Here is a 13,494-nt window from a genome sequence, read left to right as displayed (position 1 = left end):
ATCCTTCCTACTTCCTTCAGGAGATATGATATTAATAGTATTGAGATGCATGAAAAACTTGCTTTTTCTTCAAATGGAGTGCAAATTACCCAGATTGCATTAGTGTGTTTCATAATGAAAGTACTTAGTGGCTAGCAACAAACTTTAAGCGTACTTCCACACCTTCTCTAAACTATTTCTAGCTTACATGCGTAACGTCAAATATTTAATATATTAATTAAATTGTAATCAGATGTTTAAAGCTGTGTCATAGATGGGAGTTTGATTCTTTAACCCTTTCAGACCAAAACTTTTTGTGGAGTAAGGAAAATTTTTCTTTATGTTCAGATGCTCTTAGGTGATTTTTTAAATGATTTTATGAGCAAGATTTATACAGGTATATGAATATACTTTGTACACTTGGCTTCTGTTTAGGAACTAAAATAATTAATTTTGAAATATTCACTGTCGTAATAAATACTTCAATAATTCAATATTTAACGTGCCAAATAATAATGACAACATTATCAATTTATACAGTGAAGTATAACCAACCGACAACTTCAGTGAATTCTGGGGTTACATGCTGTTGTGCACTGCTACATGCATTTGTCGATATTTTTACAGTAACACCCAGCAGTTGGGAACACTTGTGCACGATGTAAAGACTAAACGTGCGCAGTTGTGTACACGAGGTTTCCGTCGAGGAAAAATATTTCCGTTGCAGCTAGTACACCCTAAAATTTAATGCACGCAGTTGTAGCCGGTTGGGTCTGAAAGGGTTAAGGAATTGGGGATTTTGTGGTGAAATGCTAGGAAAACGAATTAATCCACTGACATCGGTGATAATTCACCGAAACACATTTCGGTGTTAAACGAGAAGAATTCGTTTGCTCGAGAGAACCCTATTTCCATAATTATCTGTAGATACCTCTTACGAGGGACGGTACGTACCTTTCAACTGAGACGTGGTGGGAGGGGGGCACGGGAAGGGAGAATTTGACTCCGTCCGCAAGTACGCGGCAGTTGACGGTGTGCGGTGTGGTCCACAGTGGGTGCCGGAGATCACGCACCACTGCCAGAAGACGCCATTCCTGCTGGTGGGGACCCAAATCGACCTGCGGGACGACGTGCCCACCATCGAGAAGCTGGCCAAGAACAAGCAGAAGCCGGTGAGCTTCGAGCAGGGCGAGAAGCTCGCCAAGGAGCTGAAGGCTGTCAAGTACGTCGAGTGCTCGGCGCTCACGCAGGTAAGTGCCGCACTGCCACTCTCTGCCCGGCACGGATCTTTCGCTCTCTGGTTTTGAAACTTCCTGTTGGATTAAAACTGTGTGCCGGACTGTGACTCCGGCCAGGAACGGTGCTCCTTACTGACCGAAGCTCGAAGGTTACGGAAAACGTGTACGACAGAAGTGGAGCTGCGAGGGCGAGTGTAGCTCGGCCGGAGCCTCTGGACGAGTGGCAGAGTTTTGGGTTCCGAACCCGGTCGGGCTCCCATTTTAATCTGCTGAGAAGATTTGTAACAGCTCTCACTGCACTGCAGAGGGAGAGAGAAATTCTGCAAATTGTCCTTAGGCTGTGGCTGGACCTACCCCCGGCCGCTCCCCTCCCTCCTCGCAGTATCTCCTGCTGCAAGTGGTAGTCCACGAGGTATGCAACGGAGCTTCTGTGAATCCTGGAAAATGGGAGAGGCGGTACTGTGAGGAGGGACAGGGTTACAAGTTCTTACCACATAACTCGGTCTGTACTAGGGATGGCAGTTATCGCTGAAACAACCTGTTTTTGGTTATATCTTTTTTCCTGCCACCAGTTTAACTGTACTGTTAAAACAACTCGAAATAACCATTTTCTGAAATAACTGCTTTTCCGTTTTTTATTCCTATTATTTCCTGTAATAAATGTAGAAATCGAACAAACATTGAAAGAATTTTGGCACACTTAGTTTCGAGATACACGCAGTCAGAATCTGAAACTAAATAGGAAAATAAAAAAAAAGAACATTGTCCATCCACTGTTCACTGGTCGAAAAGCGATAAGTGATTGACCACTGCAAAAAAATTGCCAGTATTCTCGTACTTATTCTATGAATAGTCAGTGCTAGAGGGTGAAAACTAAGGTCAAAGAACTATATTTTATGTGTTAATTTGTAATTTGTCAGTTTTCGAGGGCTGAGAGCAGATAAAGGCACGTTACTTAGATTCGGGCAGCAGATACGCCGCTTTGTATTTTTATTGCAAGTATGAATAAATTGCTAAGTTGCAAATTTTCTCCTTATGTTGTATCACAAGTCTGTTTCGGCTTCTCCCATTTTTAATCTTTTAAAGCAAATGGAGCCTCCTACTTCATCGATACCGCACTTTGTAAAATTCTTCCGGACTAGGGATGGTGCCATTCTGTAATAGAACCGATGTCCGACAACAGTAGTGAGAAACTGCCATATAGACCAGATGGGGCAAGGCTCGCACATCACGTCTACACACGTACCGTCCAGTAGGCCGTGCCACATAGTAACAGGCACATCGTCATCTCAGCAGTGCTGCACCAATACTTAAGGCACCTGTTAATCGCTCGTTTCCATCTGCATTGTTATTAAAATACCACTGATCAGTTTTCCCATTGTCTAACAAACCAATATTTCAAAGCAATGCAAATTTTACAGATAAAGTTTAATCATTAAAAGAAAGAGGTTTATTTAAAAATTAAATATTTTAGCACTGTTGATGTGGCTAATTGATATTCGGTTTTTTATGTGCTTCTTAGGAAAAAAATAAAAACACTTGTTATGACAGAGACCAAACAAATACTGACAAATAAGTCATTCAGAACTGAAATACCTGTATCAGCATTAACTGGTCGATTTTTCCTTCGCTGTTCTGTATTGGTAATGGCTGCAAAGTTTGGGATTTGAATCCCAGTCCAGCACACGACTTTAATCATCAGAAATTTTCAGACCTCTGCACATCATTAGTGGGAAGACACTGGGAAAGTAATGTGAAGAGTACGTCGGGGGATTGCGATAGACCCCTTACTGTTTGCCGTGTGCACCAGCCGTGTGCGTGCTGTCGCAGTATCGCATTGTACAGGTAAATAACTCGTAGGGCTGGAGTGTAACAGGGCCAGTCAGAAAATGATGCCTCTTATTCTTTTTTATTTTAAAAGCAAAGTAAATGCTGTATATGAGGCGCTACACAAAATACCCGAGAATTTCATTGTACCTGTCAAACCAGTAGCAGTAAAACATTCAGCCACTGGATGTCTCGAAGTACACTTCTCACCTACTGCGGTACAAAGTTGCATCATCTTTGGCGTGTGCAGTTGAGTTGTAGTAGTGCATTTTGCCGTGTGTTTCAGTGCTTCTGTGAATTGGAAATGGATAATGTAGAGGAACAACGGTTTTGCATCAAATTGTGTTTACAGTGAAAGAAAACTGCGGTTGAGGCCCCCTGCTTGCCGACACGCGCGTTTGGCGAGAGTGCACCGAGTCCAGTGAGAACGTTAGAGTGGATTGATCACTTCGAGGAAGGCTGGGAATCTGCGGAAGATGCCAAATGTCCCGGTCTATAGTCAAAGCTCACAACATCGGAAATAAAGATTTGTGAGATAATTCACAAAGACTGAAGGCAGACAGTTCACGATGTTTGTAACGGACTTCGCTGTTGTACACTACGTGTCGACGAATTCTAGCCGACGAACTGAAAGCGAGGCGATTTGGAGCGAAGTTTGTCACCTTCTCGGCATCCGGCGGCAAGGTGTCCCAGTGCAGGTGTGCACTGAACTGCAACAAATAGTTCGAGAGTGTCCAAAATTATTATCCAGAGTCATAACAGGTGACGAATATTTGATCCCAAAACAAAGGTGCAGTCATCACAGTGGAAAAGTCATCTTCTTTGAGGCCAAAAAAAGCTGGGCAAGTTCGGAGCAATGTCAAGCCGGTGCTGATAATTTTTTTGGACATTCGGAGAATAGTGCGTAAGGAGTTCGTTCCACCTTGTCAGACTGTTGACAGGCAGTTGTATTGTGAGGTTTCGAGGCGACTGAGGGAAAATGTTCAGTGCAAATGGCCAGAGTTGTGGAAAAAGAAAGACCGGTCGGTACATTGTGATGACACTTCCGAAGGAATTCCTGGCCGAGAGCGACGAGGCAGCAGTTCCCCGTCCTCCCTTCGCACCAGACCTAACCCCGTGTGACTTCTACCTGTTCCCCAAGGTGGAAATCGCATTGAAAGGGCGACGTTTTGACTCGATTGAAGACATCCTGCTGGAGTCGCGTCAGGTCCTGAACACCCTTCGACCTACAGACTTCCAGGAGTTCTTCCAAAAGTTGGGACAGCGCTGAGATCATTCCGTACTTGCCTGAGGTGATGCTTTGAAGGTGACAGAGAACATAAGAACAGACATATAGTTTTCTGATTTTATCATGAAATTCTTGGATATTTTGGGTAGCAGCTAGCACATAGGATAACATTCAGAACATTCACTATTAATTTTCCACTTTGCATTACAATCGCCATCCTTGGCAACAGTCGTTCTTCTACCTCAAAACGAGAGCACATATATCTGTGTGGTAAAAATCACTATCCTAGCACACAGAATTTTTCAAAGTCCCGTCTTCAAAGTGATGTCCCTGATGATCTTGGAATGGGCTGAACAGTTGGAAGTCTAGTGGAGCAACACATTTTATGCAGTCATTTTCTTTGCCTCTTTATTCTGGTCGGTGCAGAAATTTTGGAGTAGCCCAGTTTTTTCGATTCTGGCCATCACACTGGTTACTGGTGGTGACACAATTCATCTGTAGTTACCCGGCTGTTATCTGATTGGTCGCTACGTGTTATTTGGAGATGTTGCACTCGTGGCCCGGGCGCTCTGCTCCACATTGCACTGGATCTCTACAGCAGTGAACCCATCACGGTACGAGTGCCGACATCTACAGTAGCAGTTTTGTACACCTCCTTCGGCCTTTTGTGAAAGCAATTGGCCGTTTCACATTCTGTATTAAGGACTTTAATCCTAGTGATTATCTGAGCTTATACAGTGCTGCCATCTGTTCCTATCGGATACTGGTAGTGGAGTGGGCTATAGGAGTCCATTACAAAAAACACATCGTCATCTGTCTGGCATCCGTATCGAGGCTGATAAACACGAGTGGTAATGACCGATCGTAGTAGAGATACATCAGGGTGACGATTCTTCTGGAAAGCCTGGAATTCTCAGGCAATTATGTTTTATCTGGAGAAACCAGAGATATGTCAGGGAATTTCAGGAATTTCATAAAATCCAGGGGAATTCTGCATTTCAAACCTAGCACTGAAATTTAATTTTATTGGAGTTTTATCAGTCGCAAATTTAAAAATACTTAATATTTCAAAGTGTGTTAATTATACGAATATCATTCTATAAAAATTATTGATGTTTAAAAATTGTGGTTAAGCTGCTGTTTATGGCTGGTATATAGCTCAACTGAGAAGAAAGAAAAGTAATTATTGTGGTATGCTGCATCCCCTTCTGCTCGTCATCAATTTATCGGTAGCTTCTTGACACCGTTGCCTTCCTCACGTCTGGAATTCTCGAGGGTGCCCTCCCCTTTCTCTGGGTCCGAGTCGTGTGGGTATCCCAGGGAATGAACTGGCTGGCCGTTTGGCTAGAGGGGAGATGCTTGCTTACTGCCCCCCATCCCCCGTTGCCATTCGTGATTACAGGTGCAGATATGCGTCTCGACATGAAATCTTTGTCCAAAAGAGGAATGACATGTGGTGCACCTCTGCTCTCTGTAATAAACTCCGCACAGTCGAGGGGACTACTGCAGTTTGGCTCGCTTCGTTGCATTCCCCTCGGAAGGAATCCACCGTCTGTGTGACGGTCATATTAGGCACACCCGTTGTTTTCTCTCGCGTAACGAGCCACTCCCACAGTGTGGCTGTGAAGCCGGACTGACGGTATTCTGTATGTTGTAGAATGTCCCCTTCTTTTGCCCTTTCGTACTAAGCGTAACGGAATCGACGAGCTCGCTGTTTGGTCCCCGCTCCCAAATCGACCAAACTACTAAGCGTAGCCTTCCAGATTCCTTGTCTGTAATAGTGGCTGTGGTTGGGGCCTCTCTTCGTGTTTTCTGGGTCTTTGACCCATAACTGCTCCCCTGTGCAAAGACCGCTCTTTCGTGTCTCTGGTTTTACAGTTTTTAGATTTGGCCTACTCTTTTATGCCTTCTACTGTGTGTATATTTAGCTTCCTCACTTTATTGTTTGACCCCCCTGACTGCATGCCTTTACCTAATTTCGTGTAACCTTTGAATCACGGGACTGACGACCTCGCCATTTAGTCCCGTAACCCCCCTCGATCGACCAGCATTGAACAGCTTGTAGACATAAAGAAATGCACTGAGTCAGATTCGTTACAAATTGCTTTGAGTTTCTGCTTCTGAAACAATTGGTTGTGGAGTCACATAAGGAAGGATGAAATAGTGCGGTGAATGGGTCGCATAAATAAAACTGAGAGTATGTGTAATAGTTGGAATTTTGAAGAGCATTCTCAGGTTGGGATGAATAAAGTGAATCAGAGAATATACTTCGCCTGAGAAAGTTCTCAGTGTGAGTGAAAGGAGGTTGCTCAAAACAAAGAACGTTTCCCAATTTCACATAAATGAAACTAGAGGAATTTCTCACGAGCGGAGAGAGTTCCGTTTTTGAACTGAGCTCTGTGGCATACTTCAAGCTGAGTAAGTTTTGTTGAGGTTAAAATTTTACTGATTACTTTTAGTAAAAATGGCAGAATTTATGCCGTTTGGAAGACAAAAAGATGATGTACAAAGCCCGAAGAAATATTGAAGAGAGAAACTATAGAAGTTTATACAGGTTTAACAACAAAACGTTATTTGTCTGGCAAATTATCTTCTTCCTAATGTTTATTTTCCATTACTAAGTAGCAGCCAGAGAAATTAGACACAGACACTCGGCCACTCTTGCTATTTTCAATCGTACTGATAATTTTCAAGAAAGTCTAAATTAATATTGTATTAACTGCTTTCACTATTAGCAACTTCATTCACCATAGCTTTTAATCTTTTTTCAAAGCGAGATCACTTTTAGTGTCCGTCCTTCTGTAAATATTAATTACTTTCGCCACAACTTAATTTGTCAAAGCAGTCGACAACTGGAGATTGTAATACATTTATTTTTACTGTAGAAGCTGGAGTTACAATCACTTTCTGTTCCTTTGAATTAAGTAACGTAAGTTTCACTACTCAGAATAACTAGAGTAGAAATTAACAGGTAAACTATTATTTACAGTGTAAATACTTTACATCTCATGACAAGTGCACCCTTGTTTTGTTGCATCAGAGCACATATTATAGCAAACAATATTCCCCACAATGAAATTATATTTTTCGAGTACAAGAAAGCTTGGCTAAGTGTGAACTGAACTGAATAGACTAAAATAGAATTGTACGTGTTTCCTTTACAGAGTTGATCTTTGGTTTTTTACAGTAAAAAAATAATTAGCCCAGGAGTTCTGAGCAAAATGGCAGCATCTCCTTCTGGTGGCTGGTCGCTGGTTTAATTTGTCACACTCGTGGATGCAGATGTGGTCACCTCCCAGCAAAGTACTGTAGGCCCGTTGCTTCATTCTCAGTTCACGAGTATGAAACATGAATGAGACACCATTGTGTGTTAATTTTAAAATCATAATTGGAAAAAATTTCCTCAATAAAATTTATAAATACATGCCCTTACATCGCTCAGGTGACAAAGTATGCACCAAATTTCTGTCACACTACAGCTTTTGGAATACATTGCAGATTTGCCAGGCAGTATTACTCTTTGATAGAGTTGTTGCTGAGGTGTTGCTGCCATTATCTGGCAGTGGTGGAGAATATTTCATATTGCAGAGCCTTATCTGCCCCCGTCCTTGTCTCTAAATGCTTCCATCCCATTCTCCTTTTCACGCCACTAGAGCTGCAGTGTTAAGTTACACAAAACACAGTATTGTGCTTCAGTTTGAAAGGTGGCAAATTTCATAAATCTGATTCATACATGTACGAGTAGAACTGTAGAGCATACAAAGTAATATACACAGAGACCGCAGTCCATAAAAGGACATTCTCGATGCAGCTTAGTGAGCCGTGCCTTCATTTTTATTTTGCTCGAGATCTTAAAAGACTTCCAAACCTGTTTTTAGCCTCATCCTGTGTGTTTCTGTGTTCACGGGAGCAGCTTCCCGACAGTCTATTTTTCGTTACTATTATGGTATTTTAGTACATTACTTTTCATTTGCCATAAATGGTTGTAGATGCGGCACATTTATCACTGTACTGGTGAGTCACAATAAAATATTAACATGAACATTTGATTCCAAGTCCTTCCACTTATCTTTCAATGAGAAGTAGGTCCACACTTCAGAGACATCACCCAACTTCAGCACGAGTTTCCAGTAACCAGAAATGATGAGTGACCCCCTTAAGCTTTGAAAACAGTTCGTTAAATTAAAGAAATCACCCACAAAGTACAGTCTGTTTCTTATCTCGTTAAATGTAAATGCAGGAGAGAGACATTACTTAAAACAACTTACTTTCGTCCATTTCGTAGCCGTAGTATGGACCGTGTAAATACTTTTGGGCCCCAAAAGTATCTCTGCTAACATTGCCGGGTCACATTTGCTGCAATAAATTTTGGCAGCCGCTTTGCTGGGCTGTATTACTGGCAAGGTGCAATTTTTACAACCCGTGCAAACGTCACTCAGTTATTACATTGTTCGGGCAATCGATTCTTTTTTTTTGGTATGTACGTGTGTAGAATGTCACACTTGCATTTGTCATTTTTCACACAGAGATATTAACTTTGTGCTTGTGCTGTTGCAGAAAGGACTGAAGAATGTGTTCGATGAAGCTATCCTAGCGGCACTGGAACCTCCGGAGCCTACGAAGAGGAGAAAGTGCGTCATACTGTAATGGCACTCACTGCGTGCACCGGGTGAGTAGGAGCTGCGCGTATCGCAGAAAATTCTGTCCTGGCAGAGAAAGGTGGCTTTGGGTGGGCTGTGTACCCTGTTATAACTGTACTGGTTTTTTTGGTGGGGGGGGGGGGGGGGTGGCCGTGCAGTTGTAGGCGCTACAGTCTGGAGCCGAGCGACCGCTGAGGTCGCAGGTTCGAATCCTGCCTCGGGCATGGATGTGTGTGATGTCCTTAGGTTAGTTAGGTTTAAGTAGTTCTAAGTTCTAGGGGACTTATGACCTAAGCAGTTGAGTCCCATAGTGCTCAGAGCCATTTGAACCATTTGATAGAGAACAAACAATGTATTTACCTTTTTTTTTATATTAGAAGGAAACATTCCACGAAGGAAAAATATACCTAAAAACAAAGATGATGTGACTTACCAAATGAAAGTGCTGGCAGGTCGACAGACACACAAACTCCTTCCCTCTTTCCTGATGAGGCAACAGTTTGTTGCGAAAGCTTGAATTTTGTGTGTATGTTTGTGTTCGTTTGTGTGTCTGTCGACCTGCCAGCACATTCATTTGGTAAGTCACATCATCTTTGTTTTTAGGTATATTTTTCCTTCGTGGAATGTTTCCTTCTATTATAACTATATCATTAATTTGAACCCAACAATTACGTTTGTTATTGTCGCCTTTGCATTTCGATATCTTTCCTGTCGTCTTATTTCTCTTTTTTCTCTTTCTGTTTTTACGAGTAGTTTCACTTTGTATTCACCTTCCCCTTTTACCGTAATCTACTATACAATTTTATCCCGCCTATATATACTCAACAATACGTAACCCACTTCCCAACCATAACCAAAAAATTTTATTTTCCGCTTTCAACACTACCGCTGCTATAAAATCCACCATTTCTAGTTCAATAACAGCTGCTTTCACGTATTTAACAACCATTTCGGCTAGTTCTAATAACTTTAACTTTATTTCCACTTCCGTTTTTCGCACATCACTGATCATTTTAGCCGCTCCCCACGGGTTTTAACGTCATTATTTCTACAATTGTTAGCCCCATTTTCGTAATCTTTCACCACAACACCACTCCTTTAATACGTTTTTTCAAAATTTTCTCGAAATTTTCCCGAATTTCTCCATCCTTTAACGTGATTTAGCGGCAACACAACCACCTAACCTTTTTGCACATCGCTGTCTACCAACCCAAGTTCACCACAGGATCAACTTAACCAACACTTTTTCGCCTTTTTTCATACCAGATCTGACCCTTTGTCTTTAAATATATCTGCTTGTGTCTGTATATGTGTGGATGGATATGTGTGTGTGTGCGTGCGAGTGTATACCCATCCTTTTTTCCCCCTAAGATAAGTCTTTCCGCTCCCGGGACTGGAATGACTCCTTACCCTCTCCCTTAAAACCCACATCCTTTCGTCTTTCCCTCTCCTTCCCTCTTTGCTGATGAGGCAACAGTTTGTTGCGAAAGCTTGAATTTTGTGTGTATGTTTGTGTTCGTTTGTGTGTCTGTCGACCTGCCAGCACTTTCATTTGGTAAGTCACATCATCTTTGTTTTTAGGTATATTTTTCCTTCATGGAATGTTTCCTTCTATTATAACTATATATAACGCAGTAGCGTTCTTGCATCCTGAGCATGGGGTCCTGGGTTCGATTGCCGACAGGGTCAGGGATTTTCACCTGCCTTGTGATGACCGGGTGTTGTTGTGTCATCATCGTCATCATCATCATCATCATCATCATCATCATGTATTCATTCCCATTATGGTCGGAGGAAGACAATGGCAGAGCACCTCCACCAGGACGTTGCCTAGTATAGCGGTGCAGGTCTCCTGCATCGTTCCCCTACGCTCTGTCAAGGCGTAAGGGAATTCATCATCATTTTTCCGTCCCCTGTTACACGGGAACTATAGTCCTAGAGAAAAAATTAATAGGACCCTTTTTTTGTAGGGGATTTAATGTAGTTTAATTTTGTACTGGGAAACATTTTTGCCAGAAGCTGCGGTTTTAGAGTTATTCGAGAGAAATGTAGACAAATGACCTTTAAATATTCTGCCACCCCAATGTTCACCCCACCAATCAGTCAGTATTTTTAATACATTTTTCGTGGCAGTCCGTCGTACAAATGTACAGTAATATGCGACTACTACGTAATTCTTTCTCCCAAATTTTCCTTCATCGACTGGACTGGGCTAAACTCCAGATCAATATCTCCAGGAAGAATCATCTGCTTCAGCTATCCTGACAGACAACAAATGTTGAGTACAAAGTTCTGAGCTTTATAGCTCTAATGGAGCTTTTTACCTCGAATGTTTTAGTTAAATGTTTACCTGAAGATGTGATTTTAGTACCGTGAAACTGGTAGTGATCTAAAAATAAAGGACTAAATACAGCTGGAGCAGGTTATCAATGTCCAGGACGATTACTCGTAGCTGTCGTTGCCCTACCTCCGAGGTTGTCTTCGGAAAGGACTTCTTAACGTGGAAACTTGTGTTCAGTGTAACAGATTCCACTTATTCCCAGACTCTTTTCCCACTTTGAGAAGTCGACATTTTATATTCTCTCTATTTGAGTCGTCATGTTATTTTGCTGCCCAAACAGCATGACACATCTATTAGCTATAGTGTCCCATTGCCTAGTCTAGTTTCCTCAACGTAACTTATTTGATTGAAGTACACTCCGTTATCCTTTGTGACATTCGCCTGCTTTGTTTCCTCGTCATTTGTCCTCGGTGCCGACGTACTGCGTTGCTACACTGGCTGAAAAACGGGGGGTGGAAGTTCAGCACTGACTACTTTAAATGATGTAGCCAACAGGTGCACATTTGTGTTTAACAGTTCTTTACTTTCACTGTTCACGAGCCCCCAATATTACAGTTACATGGCCACTGCACTATTGTTTAACTTTCGATAAGCCTCATTAATAGTTTGCAGGCAAACATCCACATACTGCTACAATAGTTTACTGTTGAACATCTACAAGCAGTAAAACACCTAACCACACATTTCACAGTCTTTCAAATAAATTGAACAGACACTGTCCTTGCTTTAACACTCGGCCTGTTGGTGTAACACTTAATTTCACGGGTAAGTTGATGCATTTTTGTTGTTCTAACCAGCACAGGTTTCTTGTCTGAAACTCGGCTGTGGACTGACTCTCTCGAGACCGAAAATTGGGCCCTTACGTATCTTCACAATAATAGGCACTGAACTCGTTGTTCGTTGTTTAATTTACAGAAATTACAATTAAAATTTAACTCCTTCAATTAACTGCATACATCGAAAAATTGCCTCTTTTTAACAGTTTCTTCTACTACGAGGGTTAAGCCGTATTATTTGTTTAAATTGTGAAATTAACAAATATAGTTAAGCTAACAATACTTTGGTGAAACTGGAAATTACGTTGCAATTAATTAAGATCTGGCTTTGCTAAAAAAAATTTCGAATAGAGCCAAATAGATCCTTTAATAATGCTATTAGTTGTTCCTCCAAATGTTTATTATTGTTATAGAATTTATATCTGTTTATAAGTCAACAGTAGAATTTAAGTTTCGAAACAGTTATTTATTTCACCCTATAATAAAAGAAACTAACTAGGCATAGTCAAAATAAATTAGTAAATCAATGACATACATAAAACTAAGCACAGACTTAGACCTGGTGTTATATTCTTTAGAACGGGGGCCAGCCTTTCTCTTTTATGAAAATGCAGATTATACTCGTGTATGTTAATGCTAGTTAGTCAGACGTGAAAAAATTAATTTTAAGGAGGCAGATGGCAAAACGAGGGGCAGTAAAAATATCCCAGCTTGCTTCATCGCACCTTCTTTTATATTTGTTGTTGTTCATCATAAATCTGTTTTCAAGACATCCATTCAGTTTAGCTGCACTTCCAAGTACTTTGCTGTCTCTGAGAGAATTACAGTATCATTGGCAAACCTCAAGAACTTTTATTTCTTCTCCATGAACATTAATTCCCTTTCAGGTTTCTCTCTGGATTCCTTCACACCTTGCCCAATGTACAGACTGAATAACGTCATGGATAGACTGCAACCCTATCTCTCTCCCTTCTCAGCCACTCCTTCCCTTCTGTACAAGTAGTATACATTCTTTTGCTCCCTGTATTTTATCCCTGCTACCTGCAGAACATCAAAGAGTGTATTCCTGTCCAAAATTTACAAATGCTGTAAATGAATGTTTGCTATCTTCTAACCATACTCGTATTGCCACTTAGGCACACACAAAAGAATCACAACTCTATACTGGCTTTTGAAATTGGTAGTTGTTTCTCTGGGAGGGGGGAGGGGTGTCAGGAGAAGGTTAAAAAGGGAAGACAGTGGTGGTGCTGTCATCTTTTCTGCAATGTGGCTCCAATACACGGCAATTTTGTGGGACAGCTGGACAATATTTCTGATGTTGCAGATAGTTGCCAAAGTATTGCTGCTGGTTTTCCGGCTGTCTGTACCTAGGATAGAGAATATTTTCTATTGCGGGGCAATAATGATCTCAGTCCTTGACTGTAAATGTTTCTTTCTCGACTTGCCTTTGTTTCCTACTTCTCTC

The 13,494-nt window shown here is 41.5% G+C and overlaps 1 protein-coding gene across 3 annotated transcripts in view; it reads left to right on the top strand.

Annotated features, from left to right (window-relative positions):
* The window catches only part of LOC126108918 (cdc42 homolog), a 42,507-nt gene that overhangs the window by 25,784 nt on the left and 3,229 nt on the right, over positions 1–13,494 (top strand). For all 3 annotated transcript variants that reach the window (XM_049914282.1, XM_049914283.1, XM_049914281.1), the window contains exons 5-6: positions 1,032–1,229; positions 8,830–8,941. In XM_049914282.1, the coding sequence (XP_049770239.1) occupies positions 1,032–1,229; positions 8,830–8,919 (288 nt within the window). In that variant the 3' untranslated portion in view covers positions 8,920–8,941. The remainder of the gene's footprint in view (positions 1–1,031; positions 1,230–8,829; positions 8,942–13,494) is intronic.

Source organism: Schistocerca cancellata, chromosome 11 (assembly GCF_023864275.1).
Source record: "Schistocerca cancellata isolate TAMUIC-IGC-003103 chromosome 11, iqSchCanc2.1, whole genome shotgun sequence".
Classification (NCBI taxonomy): domain Eukaryota; kingdom Metazoa; phylum Arthropoda; class Insecta; order Orthoptera; family Acrididae; genus Schistocerca; species Schistocerca cancellata.
The sequence above is the reverse complement of the archived record's forward strand: the minus strand, read 5'-3'. Positions and strand labels throughout refer to the sequence as shown.